The sequence below is a fragment of the Ovis canadensis genome, chromosome 4 (genome assembly GCF_042477335.2).
Source record: "Ovis canadensis isolate MfBH-ARS-UI-01 breed Bighorn chromosome 4, ARS-UI_OviCan_v2, whole genome shotgun sequence".
Classification (NCBI taxonomy): Eukaryota; Metazoa; Chordata; class Mammalia; order Artiodactyla; family Bovidae; genus Ovis; species Ovis canadensis.
The window spans coordinates 47,608,723-47,631,204 of record NC_091248.1 but is presented as its reverse complement, the minus strand read 5'-3'; the positions used below and the strand labels follow the sequence as shown (position 1 = coordinate 47,631,204).

At 43.7% G+C, this 22,482-nt stretch overlaps 1 protein-coding gene across 2 annotated transcripts in view; it reads right to left on the bottom strand.

The window, feature by feature from the left end:
- Positions 1-22,482, bottom strand: part of ABCB1 (ATP binding cassette subfamily B member 1) — a 103,485-nt gene that overhangs the window by 24,866 nt on the left and 56,137 nt on the right. For both annotated transcript variants that reach the window (XM_069587717.1, XM_069587718.1), the window contains 8 exons: positions 21,531-21,701; positions 19,365-19,526; positions 18,148-18,324; positions 17,475-17,621; positions 16,188-16,295; positions 12,693-12,770; positions 9,898-9,981; positions 3,524-3,727 (listed from right to left, as the gene is read on the bottom strand). In XM_069587717.1, the coding sequence (XP_069443818.1) occupies positions 3,524-3,727; positions 9,898-9,981; positions 12,693-12,770; positions 16,188-16,295; positions 17,475-17,621; positions 18,148-18,324; positions 19,365-19,526; positions 21,531-21,701 (1,131 nt within the window). The remainder of the gene's footprint in view (positions 1-3,523; positions 3,728-9,897; positions 9,982-12,692; positions 12,771-16,187; positions 16,296-17,474; positions 17,622-18,147; positions 18,325-19,364; positions 19,527-21,530; positions 21,702-22,482) is intronic.

Genomic DNA, 22,482 nt, shown 5'->3' with positions numbered 1-22,482 from the left:
TTCCGCATTCCAACACCAAATTTGCCTGTTACTCCAGGTGTTTCTTGACTTCCTACTTTTGCATTCCAGTCCCCTATAATGAAAAGGACATCTTTTGGGGGTGTTAGTTCTAGAATGTCTTTTAGGTCTTCACAGAACCGTTCAACTTCAGCTTCTTCAGAGTTACTGGTCAGGGCATAGACTTGGATTACGGTGATATTAAATGGTTTGCCTTGGAAACAAACAGAGATCATTCTGTCGTTCTTGAGATTTCATCCAAGTACTGCATTTCAGACTCTTTCGTTGACCATGATGGCTACTCCATTTCTTCTGAGGGATTCCTGCCCACAGTAGTAGACATAATGGTCATCTGAGTGAAATTCTCCCATTCCAGTCCATTTTAGTTCGCTGATTCCTAGAATGTCGATGTTCACTCTTGTCATCTCCTGTTTGACCACTTCCAATTTGCCTTGATTCATGGACCTAATATTCTAGGTTCTTATGCGATATTGCTCTTTACAGCATCGAACTTTGCTTCTATCACCAGTCCCATTCACAACTGGGTATTGTTTTTGCTTTGGCTCCATTCCTTCATTCTTTCTGGAGTTATTTCTCTACTGATCTCCACTAGCATATTTGGCACCTACCAACTTGGGGAGTTCCTCTTTCAGTGTCCTATCTTTTTGCCTTTTCATGCTGTTCATGGGGTTCTCAAGGCAAGAATACTGAAGTGGTTTGCCATTCCCTTCTCCAGTGGACCACATTCTGTCAGATTTTATTGCCAGTGTGATCAGAAGTCACTGGAGGGTTGGTGGTTAGCAAGATCTTATTTGTGTTATAAGAGATGACTGTGGCCTCTGTTAGACAAATATAAAACGTGGACAAAGGGACCAATTAGGCTGCTATGTGACTTTTGTCAAGTTACCTAACTGCTCTGAACCCTGAGTTTTATGATCTAACAGGGTAATTCAAAAGGGTTATTGAGAGTATCAAGTGAGAACATGTAGCACTCTTAGCATGATGCGTGGTATATAATAAACAATCAATAAATGGCAGCCTGAGAATGATGATCAGATGGGAGCTGACTTTTACTATTTCATAGACTGGTTGCTGCAGCAATCACTTCCCCTACCTGCTCTTATGTCTCTCATGAACCACCACTGATTTAGAGCATTTACCTCACTCCCGACCTTTATCCAGAAAACCTGCTAAACTCAAACATATCTGTTTCCATTTGCACCCCTTCACCTGCCTGACTTCCAACAAATTACCAGAGTCTTAAAGCTAACACAACACTTCGACGGACAACCTGTGGCTTGCAATGAATCAGCTTCCGACTGGTCTTCCTCCTATAAACAACCTGAACCTCCTCTCTGGGGCACTTTGAACACCTCCGTAAACGATGACACCAGAAACAGTAATGCACTTTCTTCGTGTGCACGCTTTTCCATCTTCTCATTAGATGAATCAACACCACAGGGGAACATCCCACAAAGGACAGGGTTAAATGGAGTGACTGGTCACAGGACGGACTCCCTGCCAGGGGCCAACGTCACCTGGGCCTGACCACAGCCAATGTCCGAGGGCCAGCACCATGCTGCTTGACTTCAGGACCAAAGGGAAACCTCACATGAGGACCTTCTCCCCCAGACAATCACCGAGAAGCACTAAAGCTGATCCAAAGAAGTTTCCTGAAGGAATCCCAAGGACATAGGTTACAAAAAGTCAGAGGAGATAGCAGGGAGGCAACGGAAAAAGTGTGAGTGCTGATAACCAACCAAAGGACCCCTTTCATCATCCTTATTGGTGAAGTGCCTGGTCCAGAGACAAAGGACCCAAGGCCACTGGATCTGCCCGGGTCACTGCCTTGACTCTTAGGGACCTTGGAGGGTCCACAGGTAGATGTCACCCTATCCTAGATGGTAGGCCTAGTTCTGAGGGAGCTCGGCTCTGACTGCTCATTTCTGCAGTGATACAGATCATGTGATATCAGACTATGCTCCACCATCAGCAGACCTCTGTTTTATTTTTCTTTAGTGGAGGATAACTGCTTTACAATGTTGTGTTGGTTTCCTCTGTACAACAACGTGAATCAGCTCCAAGTGTACATATACCACCTTCCTTCTTAGCCTCCCGCTTCCCCTCCATCCTACTCCTCTAGGTCAGCACAGGGCACTGAGTTGAGTTACCTGTGTTAAACAGCAGCTTCCCACCAGCTATGTATTTTACACATGGTAGTCTGTATACGTCAAAGACCTCTTTGTTTCTTAACTGAGGTACAACTTGGGAGCATGACTGTCTGGGTTTGAATCGTGGCTCTGAAACGTATGAGCTCTAAGGCACTGTGGCATTACCTGCCTGTGCCTCAGCCTCCCCTGCGAAAGGAGCTAATAGAAGAACCTGTCTCACAGGCCACCCTGAGGAGCAGAGCAACTGCCGTATACGCATCTGTTCAAAACAACAACTCCACTCAAAACTCGGTAATAACCTAAGTGAAGAAAGAAGTTGACAAAGAACAGAGACGTGTAACTGAACCACTTTGTTGCACACCTCAAACTAACACAACAGTGTAATCAACTATACTCCAATATAAAGTAAAACTTTTTGGGAAAAAAAGGGGAGATTCAAAATGCAAATCAAGCAACAATAACAAAAAGGCAAGCATGCAACATGCTTCCCCGATCCCCAGCAAAATGTGTTAGGGTAAAGGGTAAACAGGGCTTCCCAGGTGGTTCAGGCATTGGTAAAGAATTCGCTTGCCAATACAGGAAACAGGAGACGCAGGTTTGATCCCTGGGTTGGGAAGACCTCCTGGAGAAGGAAGTGACAACCCACTTCAGTTATTCTTGCCTGGGAAATCCCATGGACAGAGGAGCTTCGCAGGCTATAGTCCATGGGGTTGCAAACAGTCGGACATGACTGAGCGACTAACAACAACAGACGGCAAACACAGGTAGCATGAAGGGAGGAGGTGTAATGAGAGGGAAAGAGTGATAATATCTTAGCCAGTTAGAGTGAATACCTTTAAGACTTTTCAAGTTTTTAAAATCTCCCCTCCCCACATCTAGTTAAATAGGCCTCCTTTCCTCAATAAAGCAATGGATTTCTGGAGAAAGGTGAAAGGAGAAGAAAAAGTGATATGAAAACAATTGTAACTAGAAAATCCAACAAAATGAGTCATCAGTCTGTGAGTCTAAGAATTGGTTTTGCTACTTTTCTTCAGTTTGCAATCTGCTCAGTAAGTGTCAAATAAGACAGCTTTGAGGAATGGTTATAAAAACATTCTCAGAGACTTCCCTGGTGGTCCAGTGGTTAAGACCCCTGTGCTCCTAATGCTGGGGGTCAAGGTTCAATCCCTGGTCCAGGGACTAAGATCCCACATGCTGCAACTAAGTTCACAGGCCACAACGAAGACTCAGCACAGCCAAATAAACAAAAACCAAAGCCATCCTCAGAGCATAGAAAGTAGCCATGACTAACAGAACAACACTGCTTAGAATATTTTACTCTACCCAGGTCAGAAATTTTATCTCATTTGACTCACCTTCCCAGCACCTTCCAGTTCTTTCTTATCTTTCAGGGCTTGTCCAGACAGCATTTTCATTTCAATAACTCCTGCTACTGCAATGATGGGTACAATTGCTAACAGGAGAAGTGTTAACTGCCAGCCATAGATGAGGGATATGATAATGCCTGTGCCAAGATTTGCAATATTCTGGGTAATTACAGCAAGCCTGGAACCTATAGCCTGCAAAATGAACAGAAAACACTGTTAGAGACACACCTTCCGATCATCTCTAAAGTCCATGCTTATGTATTTTCTTAGGGATTGTGAAAATTCAGCTTTGTGAAAATCTCATCTCCTCGGTTATGAGCCAATAAGTTAGTAATAAAAGTTTACATGTAAATTTATTTGGTTTCCCAGATGAGGATTTCCATGAACTCAGAATAAATACTGAAAGTAGGTCAATAATTTGAGTTCAACTACATATTTCTATCTCATTTGATTTTTTAATACCACGAAACTTTTCATTAAACAATGACACCATGATCCCTAATACAAACTCTGCAAATTAGCAAGATAAAATAGTCTGACAATTACGTTCAACTGCGTCTGTTGGAAAATCCAATGTTAGATGCATACCTACCCATAATTTAAGCCTAATATTGAACATTGAGGGTATCCAAATATTTTGTGGCTTATTTGAGATGCTTATTGTGTTTAGAGGGCTTCCCAGGTGGTACAGTGGTGAAGAATCCACCTGCCAATGCAGGAGACGCAGGTTTCACCCCTGGGTCAGGAAGATACCCTGGAGTAGGAAATGGCAACCCGCTCCAATATCCTTGCCTGGAGAATCCCATGGACAGAGGAGCCTGGTGAGCTACAGTCCATAGGGTCTCAAAAGAGTTGGACACGACTGAGCTAGAGCTAGAGAGACTGTGTTCAAAAAAAATACATAGATCTGAATGTTATGGAATTTAAATTTACAATACTAAGCAGACATCAGAACCTTCAGTTTACATGCCAGAAGGAGCCTGAAGCATAACTGTCAGAAGCTTTCAGTTATTTCCAACTGAAAAGTCAGAAGTCAAAATACAAAGTCAATTTGCTTCACTACTCTACACTTCTCTCCCTTACCCTGGAAACGCCCCACAACCTCAAGCCTTTCCAAAATCCTGCTCTGGCCCATGTCTTATCAACTCTCCAAATTTCCTCTGCCTGAGTGGGGCCATTCTCAGGGAAAGATTAATGATGGAGAACAGTCTAGAATGGTCTCTCCACCTCTGGGGCCCTGGTCAAATTTTCCCCAATCCCAAAATGACTAGGTACACTGATTAATAACCAAAGCTTCTGGCAGCTCTGAGTTTTAAGACAGAATTCTTTCCAAGCCCCCTGCCTCAATGTCAACCTTCTGAAATCATTGAAACGTATGTTGGTATAAACACCAAACCAGTAACTAGCGGGAAACAGTATTAAAAAACTACCAATAGCTCTATAATTAAACTCCATACCAAGGAACTGCACCAGGGCTGCAAGAAACGGCATATAACAGAGCATTTATTTTTATCTGATGCCATCACTGAGCTTATATAAAGAGAGGGTTAGCCATATCTGGCATAAGTCAGAGTGGAGTGGGCTTTCAAATCAGCTCTGTATTTGCACATTTTCAATTTCAAAGTCAAGGGTTATAATCTGAAAAGAGTCTGTGGCACAGGCAAGATGGAGACTGTTCCTTTCTCAGTATCCCCAAGCCCTTACTCAGAACTCATTTCCCACAGCACCTGACTGCAAGAAGCACTCAGAATATCCCCCAAGTTCACAGCAGACAAATTACTCCAGTACCTAAGCTTCCATACACATAAATGTTTCACTGAGGATGGCAGCCAAGGCCACAGAAATAAGTAAAATGGATCAAAGATGCTTCATGAAAGATGATCCAAAAAGCCTAGAACCTTAAGCTGGCGGGGAAGTAAGCCCCTTGGCATAGTATGATTAAATGCTTCCGGTGACATTGCCCTGGTTACTGTTCTTTATTCTAATGACACATTCACCATCCCAATATCTATTCTTCATACAGAAAAAGAGTCTCTAGAACACTCCAAGGGAGAGCATAGATTACTAGAAGCCAGAAATTTTTCATTTCAGCAGTGAGGAGGAGGGCAGGTAACATTCTAACGCCAGAGCCCAAGAGCGAAACAAGGTTAGGGCAAAAATGCTCTAATATCTGAAACTCATGAAGTCTATCCTCGAAATCTCTCCACCCCACTATGCTAGCACATTTTTCTACCCACCTTTTCCAGTCTCTCCCTCTCTTGTTATTTATTTCCTCCTCAGAGCACCATCAGATCGCTTGAGACCCATTTTTAAATATGTGTGTTTACTAGGAAAAAAAAAAAAGCCTATTTCCCAAACCTCCTTTTGAAATTAAGAATATTTCATCTTTCTCTCATCCCCCTTCTCTAGAAATTTTTTTTCTAAAATATATAGTTTCCTTTGACTTCTGCTGCTGTTGTTGCTAAGTTGCTTCAGTTGTGTCTGACTCTGTGCGACCCCATAGACGGCAGCCCACCAGGCTCCCCCGTCCCTGGGATTCTCCAGGCAAGAACACTGGAGTGGGTTGCCATTTCCTTCTCCAATGCACGAAAGTGAAAAGTGAAGGTGAAGTCTTTTGACTTCTATATGGCCCTTATTTGCTTTTTTTCTCAAAATTCTAACGCTTCTATGAAAATTAAACAGCCCACCATTTTATAGGCAAAATATTGAGATTTTTGAAAGAAAATAAAAGTTTTCTTCTGATTTACGATTAGCAGGATTAAGCAAGCTACTTACTCAAAAATATCAAGACATCAGAGAAAATCATTGATGGTGAAGTTAAATATGAAAAAATTAGATGAACATCATTACTAACTATATACACACAGACTTGAGTTTGCCCTGTTTTACGTGGCAATGAGTTTTGACAGCACAGCTTGCCTAACATATGTATATATGTATATAAATTATACTACTTCCTACTGGAAAATAGATACACACATGTATATATATATGTGTATGTATTCTCTATTCAAGCATGCTCAGTCATGTCCAACTCTCTGCAACCCCATGGACTATAGCCCAACAGGCTCCTCTGTCCACGGAATTTTCCAGGCAAGAAAATTGGGGTGGGCTGCCATTTCCTCCTCCAATGGATCTTCCCGATCCAGGGATCGAACCCGTATCTCCTGCATCTCTTCCATAGAAGGCAGATTCTTGGCCACTTGGGCCACCTGGGGAGCCCCGTGTGTGTATGTATGTGTATACATTTATACAAATACAGCACACATATCCACCATCATAGGCAGGTCAGTTGGTGGCATGGAGGGGATTCAACTGTCCTCTCTCAGCCAGTTTGTGACAACAGCTATTCTGAGCTTTCTGGTTCTGGTGAAGCTCCCCTATCTGCAGTATCCAGGCAGCATCTACTCAACGTTAGGCTGCAAGGGACTGAATTAGTGGGCTTCCTCCAGGATGAGTCCTCCACACCAGATGGGATGTGGGGCGTGTGTGTCGGTGGGAAGCACATGAACACACATGGCAACGTCTCTGTGAAAGAGACACTGAAGTTATGGAATCAAAGTTTAGCTAGGGAATACTGGCTTTAGGAAACTTCAGGACACAATTTGTTCTCAGAGATCATTATCCCCAGGAATCACCCTTCCAAGGAGCCAGCACAACAGATGAACCCCAAGCTTGTGGACAGATCCTCATGCTAATTTATTTATTTATTTATTGCCATTCTATGTTTTATTTTGAAAGTTATGGGTATTTACATTTATGAAATTTTAGTCTCTTTTTTTCAACTGGAGGATAACTGCTTTACAATGTTGTGTTCATTTCTACTGTACAATGTGAATCAGCTATCATCTTATGCTAGCTTAAATTAAAAATAAAATAGAGTAATACTTTACATCTTCTTCCACCTACCACCTCATTTCCCTGCCCCACTTACCAGAAAGTCTTATAATGATTAGTCCAACTGTGTCCTATTCCTCTTTCCCTCTTTGTCTTAAATTCATTCCCACCAGGCTTTCATCCCCGTCACACCATGGAAACAGGTCTTGTTTGAACCATAAGCACTTCCAAGTGGCTACAACACTGTACAATGTATGCTTGTCTTGCATGCTTATCAGCAGGATTTGAGACCCTAGACTGCTCTCTCCTTAAAATGCTTTCTCATGTTGTTCTAGGATACTGCCCATCTCCCTCAACAGCCAAGAATTCTTGCTCTTCTTTGCTGGGTCATCCTCATAGCTGAGCTCAGACTATGCTGTTTCCTCTACCACCCATGCTCTCTTGGCTATCTCCTCCTGACTCGTGGCTTTAAAAGCCACCCATGGGCTGAAAAATCTCCTAATGTTTATCTCCAGACGTCTCTGCTAACCTCCAGACTTGCAAATCTATTTGCCATCAGGACATCTCCCATGTACTGTGGGCATCTCACATGCACCATGTCCCAAACACAACTCTTTTCACAGGTTTTCTGGTTTCATTAAAAAATAATTCCATTTCTTCAGTTGTACAGATCCAAAATTTTGGAGTCATCGTTAAATCTCCTTTTTCTTATATCTCATAACCACATTCAGCCACTCAACAAATTCTGTTGGCTATTTCTTCCAACTATATCCAATTTGATTTTGTCATCACTTTCACTATGACTATCCTAGTCTAAAACACTATCTTCCCTCCCCCTGGATTACTGCAATAATCCCCCTGCTTCTCCCTGGCCCCTTTAGCCTATTCACACAGCAGTCTTCAGAATTTTCAGATCATGTACCTACTATGTTCAAAACTCGACAATGGTTTCTCATGTAACTTCAGATATGCTGTTGATCTCAACTTACGACATTTCCTTTCACTCTTTTTATTCCCAGCTATACTATCTTCCTGATACTATCTTCCTTGCTGTTTTAGGACCAGTTGTGGAAATACAGGCTCCAGGAGCCTCAGGAGCTTTGCACTTGCTGATCCTTCTGTTAGCGAACATGCCTCTCTAGACATCTACAGGGCTGGCATCTTTCCTTCCTTCATGCCTCTTGAGTACGTCACCATACCACTGAGACTGAGGCCCTCCTTCCCCACCATGCCCTAACAGCATATCCTGCAGCCATTTTTCCCATAGCACTTACGACAATCTGACATCCTGTGAGGACTTCATAAGGGCAACATTATTGTCTGTTGAGGAAGTTCAAAGTTACTTCAAGTGATGTTTACATTCTGTTCTATTAAATTCTGTACAGTTTGACCTAAACCTCAATCTCTCTTGATGTGTTTGCTTTAAGCAAAGAGATCTGTATTAAAATAACAATGCCTAAGATTTTATTGTGATTTTATAACTCTGTGCTTCCACATTCATAACTGAATTTATCCTTATAGAAGCCCCATGTATTAGTTAGAAGAAATGTAATCATAGTACTCTTACTGAAAGACTAAAAGCTAAAGATTGATATAGTTCAAGGGAGGAGAGATCACATGTTCCCCCCGCCCAAATTCCACATCATCCTGTGGATTTTTGTCATAAAGAGACCAGGTGGCACTAGTGGTGCAGAACCTGCCTGCCAATGCAGGAGACATAACAGATGTGGGTTCAGTCCCTGGGTCAGGAATATCCCCTGGAGAGGGCACAGGAAACCCACTCCAGTGTTCTTGCCTGGAGAATCCTCATGGACAGAGGAACCTGGTGGGCTACAGTCCATAGAGTCGCAAAGACTCAGACACGACTGAAGCAACTCGGCTGCACACATGGTACAGTTAAAGAAAAGACTGTCACTTTACCCACCAATCAAAACCTGCTGGTTTAACAGTTTCCAGTTGTATTAATTAAAGGAATTCATGTAGCAGCAGAATTTAAGTTTTATAGTCTGATAAAATTGTTCCTTTTACCCTTGCTTTAATTTTTTCATACTGTTTTCATTTCTTTCAACCTTTGTCTAAATTTTCTTCCCTCCCCTCTGAATTCAGTGACCCTAAACTTTCTTGCAGCAACTACACACACTTTTTTTCAACAGCAATTACAATTTTGGGGGGACTAGCAAAGCATTAAAACACATTGAAAAGATTAAAAAAAAAAAGCCCTGCATGATACACTGATAAACACTTCCTTTTTAAATAATTATCTGTCTACATGTATTTAGATAATAGCATGAATAAGATGGAAAATAACAAAACAAAGCTCAAAAGTTATCACTGTTATAGTGATACAGCATGTGATATTTAAATAGATAATATTTTTTCTGTAAGGCACATGATATATTGCATAGGTTAAAGATTTGACATTTTCTAAATGATGATGAGAATTAACTGTAAGGAGAGAATTAGTTTCATGGTCAAATTCTAAATGGCCCATTAGGACAATCACAGCAGAAAGGAGGCTGTCATACCCCTTTAACTTGAGCGGCGTCATTGGCAAGCCTGGTCGTCAATGCTCCCGTGGTGTTTTTAGGGTCATCGAACCAGCTCACATCCTGTGGCAGAGAAACTCATTTCATTATCTTAAAGCCTGACGCATGAGACCTTCAGATCAAGAGCACTGACAGGGTGCCCTTATTCTCCTACATTAAGCACTTAGGATTTGACACTGAATAGATAAGAAAGGGACTTAATAAAGTCATAAAGAGATCATCTCTCAAAAAATTTTTGAGTGCCTACTCTGTTCCAAACATAATTGCTACATGTTGAACCTATTCAACACTGAACAAAAATGACAGAGTTGCTGCTTTCATGAAGCCCAGATTCCAGGGACAGAAGCCACAAATTAATATACACCATGCCAAGGGGTAATAAATGCTAGAAGAAAAACAGAATGGGGTAAGAAGGGAAAAAAAGTTGGCGGAGGCATCATTTTATAGATTGGGGAGGTGAGAGAGAAGGCCTTGCTCAGGTGACCTTTGAGCAGAGACCTGAGTACAGAGAGATGAGAGTATCTGGACAAGGTAAGAACAGCATGTGCAAAAGCCCCGAGGCAGAGGCATTGCTGATCCGCTCACATACAAGCAAGAAAGCGTAAAGGTGGTCACCAGCCTTAAAAGCACCTCTATGTAAATGTGCAGAAGCTGCCTCTTCCTCGGGACAGACATCCATTCTCACTGGGCTCTCCCTCTTCCCTACCCCCATACCCACTTACGTCAGCCAATGTGTAGAGAGTAGACTGTGTATGGGGAATGAGGTAAAGCTCTAGGAGATGAGGTCTGGGGAGGTAGTGGGGACACAGGGTTTATGACTTTATTAGCAAATGCAAAGATTCTAGATTTGGGGAATTCCCTGGTGGTCCAGTGGCTAGGACTCCATATTTTCACTGCTAACGGCCTGGGTTCAATCCCTGGTCAGGGAACTAAGATCCATCCCACAAGCTGTATCATGTTGACCGCCCCCTCCCGCCCCCCGCCACAAAAAAAAAAAGATTCCAGATTTTACCCTGAGAGATATGGGCAGCTTTTAAGCAGAGGGATATAATTTAACTTTTATCTTGGAAGAATGATTCTGGTTCTTGGGCAATGAACCTACTGGACTAGGATAAGGATTGAGGCAGTGAGACGGGTTAGGAGGCTGTTGTAATATCGGACAAAGAAGAGGAGACAAGACAACTCCTAGGACTGTAACCTGAGCAATCGGCAGAATGGAGGTGCCATTTACTGATATCGGGGAGGTCTAGGTAAGGAGTAAGCCCTTTGGCAAAGGGTGGAAGGGGTGTCCAAAGCTCAGTTTCGGAGGCATTTGGTATGAAATTCTTAATAGACAGTCAAATAGAGAAGTCAAATAAACAGCTGACTATGGTTTATGGCTGAATAAATGAATTGGGTTTAAAAAAAAATCAACCAATGAAATCTAGATTAAACTTTAACATTCAACATAAAACAGGACTTTATTTATAAAACCACTTACACTTTTAAATGCAAAAATACTAAAAATACTGTGAGTTTGAAGTCTCAGTTTGTATCTGTTACAAAAATAACTAAGGTCATAAGAAGTTATCTCAACTGTGATTTGCAGTTAAAGCAGCATTTATCAAATATTCAAGAAAAAACTAATCATAATGCACTATAATTTATTATAGTACATATCAATTTGCTTTTTAAAAATTGTTAAGTGTTTAAGTGTCTCCCCCATTGGAACATAACTGCCGTGTATACAGGCACCACTCTGACTTGAAGACCTTACAATACCTAGTATATCATGCCTTGTAAGCAAAAGGCACTTAATGCATGATGGCCAGACTGAATAATTGGTGAAGAGGGTATGACACAAATCCTCAGCTCAAATCCAAAGTATAAGGGGCCTAGGAGTTGGCCTACGGCCTGGCTGGGGAATGGGGCATTTAGCCCTGGGCCCAAGCCCTGAGTCTAATTCGGATCTTTCTGACTGAAAATCCTGACAAGAGGCCCTACACCAAACAGTGCTCTCTCACTCCCTGGACTTGGTCCTGGCTCTGTCAGTCCTGAGCCAGCAATCCCCATAATCAGTCTTGTTTTTAAGTGGCCGGGGGTCACCATGCTTATGAGCCAGGGTTCAAACCCAGCCCGGTGCCCACAGGTGTATCTGAGGCATTCTTGTTAAGTATCACTGTATTAGTGATTTTTAAATGGAAAGTTACAAAGTCACAGGCAAAATATGTGTGATTGTTAAAGACACCTTCCCCTTTGCACTGATCTGCTTTGAGTGACATGTCTAGGACCCCCCTCCCCCTTCCCCTAAGCAAACATTCACATCCATGTGCTGTCAGGGCCTGGAGGGTGCCCAGTGGGGGGGACCTAAGTCACTATCTGCTAGGAACAGTGCGGCTTGAACGAGCCTATCAGTCAAGCCCCAGCACAGAAACCAAGCAGCACCAAGTGGGCCACGGGGCTGACTTTTGACCTGTGGAAAGAAAGGGTTCAGCGGGCACTTCTTGGCAGGAATAAACATGAGCATCACGGGTCTCCTGGGGAGAGAAGGAAAGAAAGAGTGGAGAGGGATGTAGGGGCACAGAAGATCACTTCCATCACCTCCGCCTACAGCTGCTGAGGCGGAGGGCGGAGGGGAGCCTGCCTGGGAGACGCCATCTGGCTCGCGGGGACCCTGGTCCCGAGCCCATCCCCGGCGGAGCACCCCGGGCTCACTCTGCGGCACCGACAGCAATCCCGCCGCCTCCCCACAGGGCACAGTGCACACCCCCGGGCGCCATCCCCGGCAGGCCTACCTGTCTCAGCATCGACCTGAAAACCAGGTACCGCAGCCGCCTGGTGAGGATCTCGCCCGCTTTGCCGAACGTGAAGCCCTGTGGAGAGGGACACGCCACAGGGAGAAGGCTGGTCAGAAGCCCGGCCGCCGCCGACACCAGGGAAAGGGACGTGGGGTCAGCGCCGGGGCAGGACACAAAGCCGGAAAGCCCGGTTTCAAGGCTTGGCGGCTCTGCTTCTCAAACAGCGACCACAAGCGAGGCGCGCCACCGGCAGAGGAGGGAGGATCTGGTTTTGAAATCGACACTGCTGCAGTGGCACCCCACTCCAGTACTCTTGCCTGGAAAATCCCATGGACGGAGGAGCCTGGTAGGCTGCAGTCCATGGTCGCTAAGAGTCACACACAACTAAGCGACTTCACTTTCACTCTTCACTTTCATGCATTGGAGAAGGAAATGGCACCCCACTCCAGTATTCTTCCCTGGAGCATCCCAGGGATGGGGAAGCCTGGTGGGCTGCCATCTATGGGGTCACACAGAGTCGGACACGACTGAAGTGACTTAGCAGCAGTAGCTCCCCAACCAGCCGGCGGGCCCATCGCGGATCTACAAGGAAGTGGTTCCTCTGTCTCCCTTCCCACTCTGGCTTCTCTCTCTCAGGAACCAGGGTCTGCCACTGAGGAAGCTGGGGAGTTGTTCCCAAGGCAAGGGAATTCACTCTAACCTAGGAGTTTATATTATGAATCATCCCAAGCAGGAAGTTTTTGAGAGTGAATTGGGGAGGTGGTAGGGGCGGGCACTGGTCACAACTACACCAGACCTGAGGTGCAACCTGGAAAAACAGGAATCTGCGGCCCCTCCAGCCATAAAACATGCAGACAACAAAGATGTCAAATGCTTTGTTTCCAAGTTAAAAGAAAAGCCAAAGTCTAGGAGAGAAATAGGCTGGAAATGAAGGCTTACTGGAGACAGAGTTTTCTGCACTGATCTCCCGCTTTCCTGAATGATATGACTTATGCCTGGGAGGAGAGAAGAGAGTAAGATGTGATTGTGTGGCCATGCAGGGCCACATCTGGGGAGGAAGGAGGACAGACCCTCGTCTCAGGAGCTTGGCGATATATAGGGCCAGACTGAGGCACTGCGCCACTTTCTCTCTGGAGCTCCGGGAAGGGGAGGTTCACAGATGGAGGCTGCCACACAGCGGCCCAGGGAGAGCAGAGTGGAACTGGCTGGATGGTGCATTGGAGGAAGGGAAGCCCTAGTAAGAGCCCAGAGTCTCCTGCCGCATCTGAGACACGATGGAAGGCAACCACAGCTCCTCCACACTCGCAGGGGGCAGGCTAGACATCGAGAGAGAGAGAGAGAGAGAGAGAGAAGAAACACGGGCAAAGAGCCCAAGAGGAGAGAAAGCGAACTCTTCCGCGTGGTCCTGATCAAGGGGAACAGCCAGGCTGGACCGTGTAACTGCAGGCTACCAGCCCCTCCAGTCACCAGTGTGAAGTAGGGGGTAGGGGAGGTGCACAGACCAGCACCCCCCACCCAGTGCTGCAATGTTGCGTATACTCTCTGCTAATACACACCAAGCCAGGGACAAGCGGGAGAGAAAGAGACCCTGGATTAACTGAGCTGAAGCCCTCCATTACCAAAATGATTAACTTTACTAGGAAATGACCAGATGAAGGTTTCTGCTTTAAACTGAATGAAACCTGAACTATCCTGCCCACTATGAGAATACTGCTCCTGTCATTTGGTTGAGAACTAGCCAGTGATAAGTATGTCAGGAACATTCTCTCTACAAGTCCTCAGGACAAACCTATAATTACCACTTTACAGAAGAAATGGAGGTCGAGGGAGGCTGGGAAGTGGCCAGAGGCTACAGTTCTAAGGTGGCAGAGCTGGAATCTGATGCGCATCTAAGAGAATCTTGACCAGAATGAGCACCCAGAGCCTGGGCTGTAATCCCCCATGAGCTCCTTCCTTGCTTTGCTAAATGAGGGGCTAACACCATCTAACACCATGTTCTAATCCCATTGTTGGCACAGTGCCACCTCTGCACTTCAGAGGTCCTGGGATTCAGAGCCTTAGTTCTCCCCTCGGTTTGCCAGGCAAGCCAGGCTCCACTCTCCCTGGGTATCACTGTGTGACAAAGGTACCACTTTGTCTGCCTTTGCATCACCAGTTCAGATTTCCAGCTCAAAGCCTATCCCGCTCCAAACTCCTTAACTAACTGCACACTCAGCAACCTCTACATTTTCCCAACTTCTCTGGCATTAATACTTGGTATGACAATCTTGCATACAAGTTAGAGTGTCACATTTATTCTAATATGATCAGATTCCCCAAAGAGACTTGAAGGACTCAGTAACAAAAGAGTCCATAGTTTGGGATCTCCTATCATGTCCAGAAAAGTGTCCTGTCTATTCAAAATATATAAACATGCTCACACCATGCAAAATAAAGAGATCTATTGAGAGTTCTATCTTTAAAAAATGCATGTGACTAATCACTCATTCTGGAGAAGGAAATGGCAACCCACTCCAGTATTCTTGCCTGGAGAATCCCAGGGACAGAGGAGTCTGGTGGGCTGCCATCTATGGGGTCACACAGAGTTAGGCACGACTGAAGCAACTTAGCAGCAGCAGCAACCACTCATTCATTTAATAAGTGATTATGTTTATAATCATCTCACACACAACTAGGATCTCACCTCTTTTCATCATCAAGAGTCAGCTACCATTATCCCCATTTTAACACATGAGGGAACTGAGGCTTACACAGTTTAAGTTATGTACTTGTTCAAGGACACAAAATTAGGAACTGGTGCAACTCATACCTGACTCTACACCTAACACCAAAGCCCATACTGCCTTACCATGTGGAGCTTCTAGAGTGCTTAAACTCCTGGCAATTTCATTTCAGCCAAATGATCTGCAATCTGTAAAATCTGATACTTTACATATGCTTACTACACTTTTTGTTTGAAGACTGACATTCTTCCATCATCAGAAAGGTTCCTTCTTCTTCAGGAAAAGAATGACAAACTCTTCAAATATTTTTGAAATCAGCATGACTGGCTTGTGGGGCTCTAAGGTTTGTTCTTGCTTTTAGAACACTGGAAGATACTTGAGTGTCAGAACTGGATGGCAGTACTTATATATGCAAACATGTGTCTGCAGCTCCCCTAGATTCCATTTCTAAGACCCCTGCTTTTACTTCCAATCATTGTGTTAGATCAGACACTCTCTGTTCCCTCTGACTTCATGAACATTTCAAGTCAGGGGAGAAGGTGGGGAGAAGGAAGGAAGCAAGGGTTCCTTCCCTTGGGGTGTAAGAGGAAGCCAGAGGAAGCAAACATCTTTGGTTTAAGTCAAGGAAACTGACTGCTAAGAGCCCAGTGACTAGAAGAGCGACTCTGCTAAACAGCAAATCACACAGATGTTTAATAAATTCCCCCAGTTGGGTAATGATACATTTCTCCAAATGGAAAAAAAAAAAAGTGAAAATGTAGACACTTACCTGAAGGAAAAATGTAATAAAAGAAATAATTCCAAGGATTAGAAACAACAGTGAAAACAAGTTACTGTTCTGTCGTTTGGTTTCGTCATTGTCATTTCTGGTGAAGATCTGGCAAAAAAATATATTTAAGGGTTTCAGTACCACTGAAGAAATCATTCAAAGTCTGACCCATGTTACATCTAGTTATAGTATTTGGGGTCAAGAGGGCCTTAGCATGTGGAGCTCAGGCAGGCTTCCCTAAGGCCAGACTTAAATGGGGCAGCACCGTGCCTTCCCTGGGGGCCAGGGCCTGTCATTCATTCACTAATCCATCCAACTCTTTCTCTGCTCATACTCCTTCTTGAAGTAATGGGTGCTTCAAGTCAGCACCAAACCCACTACCGCAGAACTGGGGACAGATACTCTCTTATTCCTCTGATGGAAACTACACTGTATGGCAGTCTGTTGTTTCACACGGGGACATTTCCAACTGTCCCAAGGTGTCTGGAGACACATCTGCTGATGTGGTTTTGGTGAGCTCAGGAAGTGAGCTCATATATTCAGCCCAGGTCTCTCTGAAGAAAGGATACTTCTTCAGCCAGCCTTCTTTGCAGACAGGGGGGAACTACAGCCAGCTCATCCAGAACCATACTCGGAGACCTTGGTTAAAAGAGCTAAACAGGATGCCTTGGGCTCAGAAAGCATGCAGAGAACAACCACTTCACAGGGAAAGAAAACCATCTTCCTTCACACTGGGCCAAAATCTGACTTTAAGATTGTAATTTTATGGTTGAAAATGACATCATGAAAAGCAGGTGCGACCAGTATCTGTCAACCTGAATCTTTTCAAGCCGTCCCATTTGTTTTCCTCTTAATACTCGGGACAGACATCCCACAGAGGCCAAGTGCCCATCACATCCTGACAAGCACACGAATCAGAGAGTGGCCCTCCCTTGAGCTGGTGTGATGAACACGCGAGGAACCCTCTCTGTACACCAGTCACAGAACTGTTCCTGTGTCTGACTCAGAGTCCAGCGATGGCAGGTAGGGGACAGTCGCCTAGTCAGTTTCATGGACTGATTTACAGGATCTCATTCCCAGGGCCCTAGGGTAGAAACCAACTGCTATGACAAAGGAAGTTTTGAAAAATCAGTTTTCCTATCACAAATAAGACTTCTACATCTTCAAGCTGTTATATGAAGGTACAATGCATGTTCTTGTGGCTTTTATATAAATTTACAAATACAAACAGTTCATTCTTTAGTCAGGACTCACAGGTATGTCCCCAAAATGAACATAAACACTTACTCCTATAATCCTTGAAAATATGACTGAGAATGCTGGTTGCAGAGCTCCATTTATAATGGCGCAAAATACACCAACCACAAAATAAGGCCATTCAGTTATATTCAGCTTCAGAATCCTCCAAAAGGAAACGGGAGGTACACTTTCATCCTGGAGAACACAAAATATTACAACAAACTCGTTAGGAAAATAACTGATCTTAATGGATTGAACTGACGTACAGTTCTTCTGTATGCACAACAGTTTTTAAGCAAATATATCTTATTCCTACTTCCTTATCAATTGATGGCTATGGAACTTTTCTTAAAGAGTGCTGACAGATTCTGTTACATTGTGCCTTCATTTTTAAAGGAATACATGATGATTCCATAAATATTTAAGTCTGACCAGACATCTGGAATGTGACAAGCATATTTGTAAGGATGAAAGAACAAAAATGTTTGTATTTGAAGACCCACTATTAATTATCTCTTTACATTATAAACTCTAATTCTAAAGTTCTTATCCTATAAATTATCATTCATAAATTCCACCTTAGAGTTAACATGCTGAGATTTGGGTCTGTGGACCAAGCGAAGGGACAGGACAGGGAACTCTGGATAACCCTTTCTTGCTCCCACTCCCATCCCAGCCTTAGCCCTCTGTTAAAGACATCAGTCTGCAGCCTCTTTTGTACCAAAGTTTCTTCTGTACTGAGCTTTCTGTCCTGGCTTTGGGATCCACGGATACTCCTGCGAGTTGATTTTCTTCTGATTAGACTGGATCTTGAATCTTGGGAGGACGTGTACAAGTCATCAATTTTACTTAGGGATTCACCAGGGGTATTTTCCAATTCAAGTTCATTTCCTTTTGTCTAAAATAAACAAGAAATATGCATAAGTTGGTTAGGCGGAGTTAACCAACAAAATCTAATTGCTCAACAGCAGGTATCAAGGAAAATGGTAATATAAGTCCTTATGGGAAAGGATGAAATGGAACTGCTATTTTTTTGGTGTGATTATATTTGAAAATTGAAACCATTAAATAATGATCCCTATAAACTATGCTGAAACAATATGGCATCCATTCCAAGTATCTTATCTAGTCACCTCCTCTGTGTGAGTGATTTTGGCTCAATCAGATTTGCTTTGGACCAGTGACATCACACAAATAATGGTGCAAGTCATACTGTGAGACACAGTGTTTTCAGTAGACATGTCAAAAAAAGTGACAGGTAAAGTTAACTTTAATAATATATTTTATCTAACCTTTAATGTATCTAAGATATTAGATTAATGTAATCAGCATAAAAACTTTTTGAGATACCTTGCATTTTTCTTTGGACTAAGTCTTTGGACTCTGGTATGCATTTTCACGACCACTTCGATTCAGATTAGCCACCACTAACGTGCTCAACAGCCATGAGTGGCTAGCAGCTGCGAGAGTGGATACTGCTGTGGCTGCTGGTTAGCCACTCAGTTGGGTCCTGCTCTTTTTGCCACCCTATGGGCCGTAACCTGCCAGGCTCCTCTGGCTATGGAATTTTCCCAGCAAGAATAGTGGAGTAGGTTGTCATTTCCTTCTCCAGGGCATCTCCTGACCTAGGGATTGAACCCACATCCCTTGCTTGGCAGGCAGACTCTTTACCACTGAGCCACCTGCGAAGCCCCTACTAGAGTGGATAGCTCACTTTTAAGCCTTTTTAATTTTACCTTTCTCTATCCTTCTTCATTTCTCTCCTTTCAAGAAGGAAAAAAAATATCTAAAATCTGGTGTGATCTTCCTTGCTTCCCACCCCAAAATTTTTTCCCTCTTCTCAAAATAATCAATAGTAACATTTATTTATAGCACCAGATACAGCAAAATCGGCTCATGCCTGGGATACTTGAGGAAACTGCTAGAGTCAGACTGCACCTGCATTGTGACAAGTTTGAAGTAAATGCCTCTTTTCCCCATGAGCTCATCATGACTGCCTTCCTCCACGATGACTCCATCATCAAGACCAGCAATGACGTCAGCATTGCGAACCGTGGACAGACGATGCGCTATCACAATGGTGGTCCGGCCTTCTCTGGCCTAAAGGGAGAAAATCTCGTTTTTGAATACATGAATGATTATATGAAAAACATTCAGTAATTCAATGTATATTTCCTGACCACCAATGCCCTGGACATTGCAAAGCTGTGTAAGCCATATGAGGCAGTCTCTGGCTTCAGTTAATGTATTGTTAATGGTTTAAATGATGTTTTAATAAGTATAAACACAAATATGATAGTCGCATATTAATACTATGTAAGCCTCTAAGATTTTACTCAATCTCTACTAGCCTAAGTTTACGTAATAATCAAGGGCTTATTCAGAGGTAAAACACTCGACAGCCCAGGAATCAGTCAATCGGAGCAGACACAGGCTCGCTGCTATCCCGTGAAGCCAGCCAGCAGCAAGGCCCCCTGGAAGTCCCCCTGTGCTCTCTCACAGACATCTGGATGACCAAGACCAACACTAAATGTGAGGCAACACAGGCCAGACTTCAGTGTCGCACTGATCTGAACTCAAACCTTAGTTCTGCTCTGTATGAGTTCCAGGATGTTATACAAGTCTTTAAACCTGTGCGAGGTTCAACTTATTCACATATCAAATGGGGATAACAGTGCAAGGCTACTTTCTGGAGTGGTTGTGATATACAATAATGCACAGGTAGCACTGTGATGTACACAGTAAGTGCTTAATAAATGATGCCTATTTCTAGGGAGAAGCATTATGGAAAAAACTAAGGAGCTAAGTAAATGTCTTAAACACCCAATCTCATTTTTATTTTCATATGGAACAAAGCCAGATAACCAGCACTTGTCTGAGATTTCTTTAACCTTTGTAACTTTCCCACTGCTTATAATTTTTCTTATTCATATTTCTCTCTGGAAACTAGCAATAAAATTCTCAGAATAAGCTAGCAAAAAGAGGTATAAGGATCAGTTTGAAAAAGAGAAGTGAGAAAAAGTCTAGGAAGGAAAAAAATGCACATCAGAAAAATTAGGTGGAAACAACTAGAAAGCAGAGAAGACAATGGATCGATTCCTTGGATGTTTTCAAAGGATGAAATGTGGAATGCCCCCTTTAAAATGTCATTAACAGGAAAAGGTATTTTTTAATGCAACCTTTCTAAATTCATTTTATTAATAATTTAATACATAGTAACATGGTAGAATAGAAAGAAAACACAGATAAGCAAAGTGAAGAGGGAAAAGCAGACTCAATTGTATCTCCATCTATTTTGGTCCACAAAATCGTTAGGGACCTTTTTTCTTTTTCCTTTCTCAACAATCTGTTACGCACTCTGACAGGATATTTAGAGAAAGAGAGTTGTTTTGTTGTTAGAAGAGGGGGATAGTTGGAGCAGAAATGAGCTCATCTTTCAGTTCTTCCAGGAGCACTTCAACTCACAGCACTTATGGGTGAAAAGGTTTCCACATTCCGTGTCCTCACAGAGCGAGCCTACTTGTCATCAGACACCAGAGACCAAGCACACAGTGACTGGCGTGGCACACACTCAGTCTAGCCGGTGAATGAGTCATGTGAACTCAGGTACTGCAGGAAGGTCGAACTCTCTCGATGGTCAAGGACATTTCATTTCATTCCCAGCATCATCAACTCTCTGGCACTCTCCTCAAGATAAGATGTCTCTCATTTCCCAATTGTCTTTGATAGGCATCTGACCTCTTGAGAACTAGATGTAAACCTTCCTCGTGTTGACAACAGTAAAAACTCACAAAACCTAGTTATCAGGGTGATCTCTAAGGCTAAATTTAAGAGCGCAATGAAGACCAACTTTCATCTGAGTCTGTATTTCTCATTGTTTAACTTAAAAAAATGTGCAAGTATCTTTCCATGAAAGTTTATTCATCTCTACCTGAAAATATACCAGAGAAATAGAAGTTATACAGATCCAGAGAGGCCTGATGGTTTTAATAGCTTAAAGAATTACTTTAGGAGCGATTTCTTTAAAAATAATATTAAGAAGAATTAACAACGGAATGTTCTTATGCTTATAAACCAGCTAGGATTGAACTGAGGTTCACCCACCTTATCCAGGGCCGCCTGAACCACCGCTTCACTCTCCGTGTCCAGCGCTGAGGTGGCCTCATCCAGCAGGAGGATCTTGGGGTTGCGAACCAGGGCCCGGGCGATGGCGATTCTTTGCTTCTGTCCACCACTTAGCTGGGCTCCTCTCTCTCCAACCAGGGTGTCAAACTTCTACAACATCGAAAACACAGGAGGATTAAACAACAGAATAAGCAATCTCAGCTCAGATTTTTAAGACGGGAAGTAATCCTATAAACAACTCAAATCTCACAGGCAGTATGGTCCAGGTGTGTGTGTTGGGGGGGGGGGGGTGTGCGTGCGTGCGTGCGTGCGTGCGTGCGTGCGTGAAGTCACTTCAGTCGTGTCGAACTCTGCGATTCTACGGACTGAAGCTCACCAGGCTCCTCTGTCCATGGAACTCACCAGGCAAGAATACTGGAGTGGGCTGCCATGCCCTCCTCCAGGGATCTTCCCAACCCAGGGATCATCTCTTATGTCTTCTGCGTTAGGACGTGAGTTCTTTACCACTGGCACCACCTGGGAGGCCTCAAACTTAGCAATGCTGCTGCTAAGCAGCTTCAGCTTTGTCCGACTCTATGCGACCCCATAGACGGCAGCCCACCAGGCTCCCCCGTCCCTGAGATTCTCCAGGCAAGAATACTGGAGTGGGTTGCCATTTCCTCCTCCAATACATGAAAGTGAAAAGTGAAAGTGAAGTTGCTCAGTCATGTCCGACCCTCAGTGACCCCATGGACTGCAGCCAACCAGGGTCCTCTGTCCATGGGATTTTCCAGGCAAGAGTACTGGAGTGGGGTGCCACTGCCTACTAGTTGGTGCCATTGCCAACTTAGCAATAACCAACCCTAATTAAAAAAAAAAAAAGTCAGGTCTTCCCTCATGGTCCAGTGGTTAAGAATCTCCCTTGCAATGCAGGGTACACCTGTTTGAACCC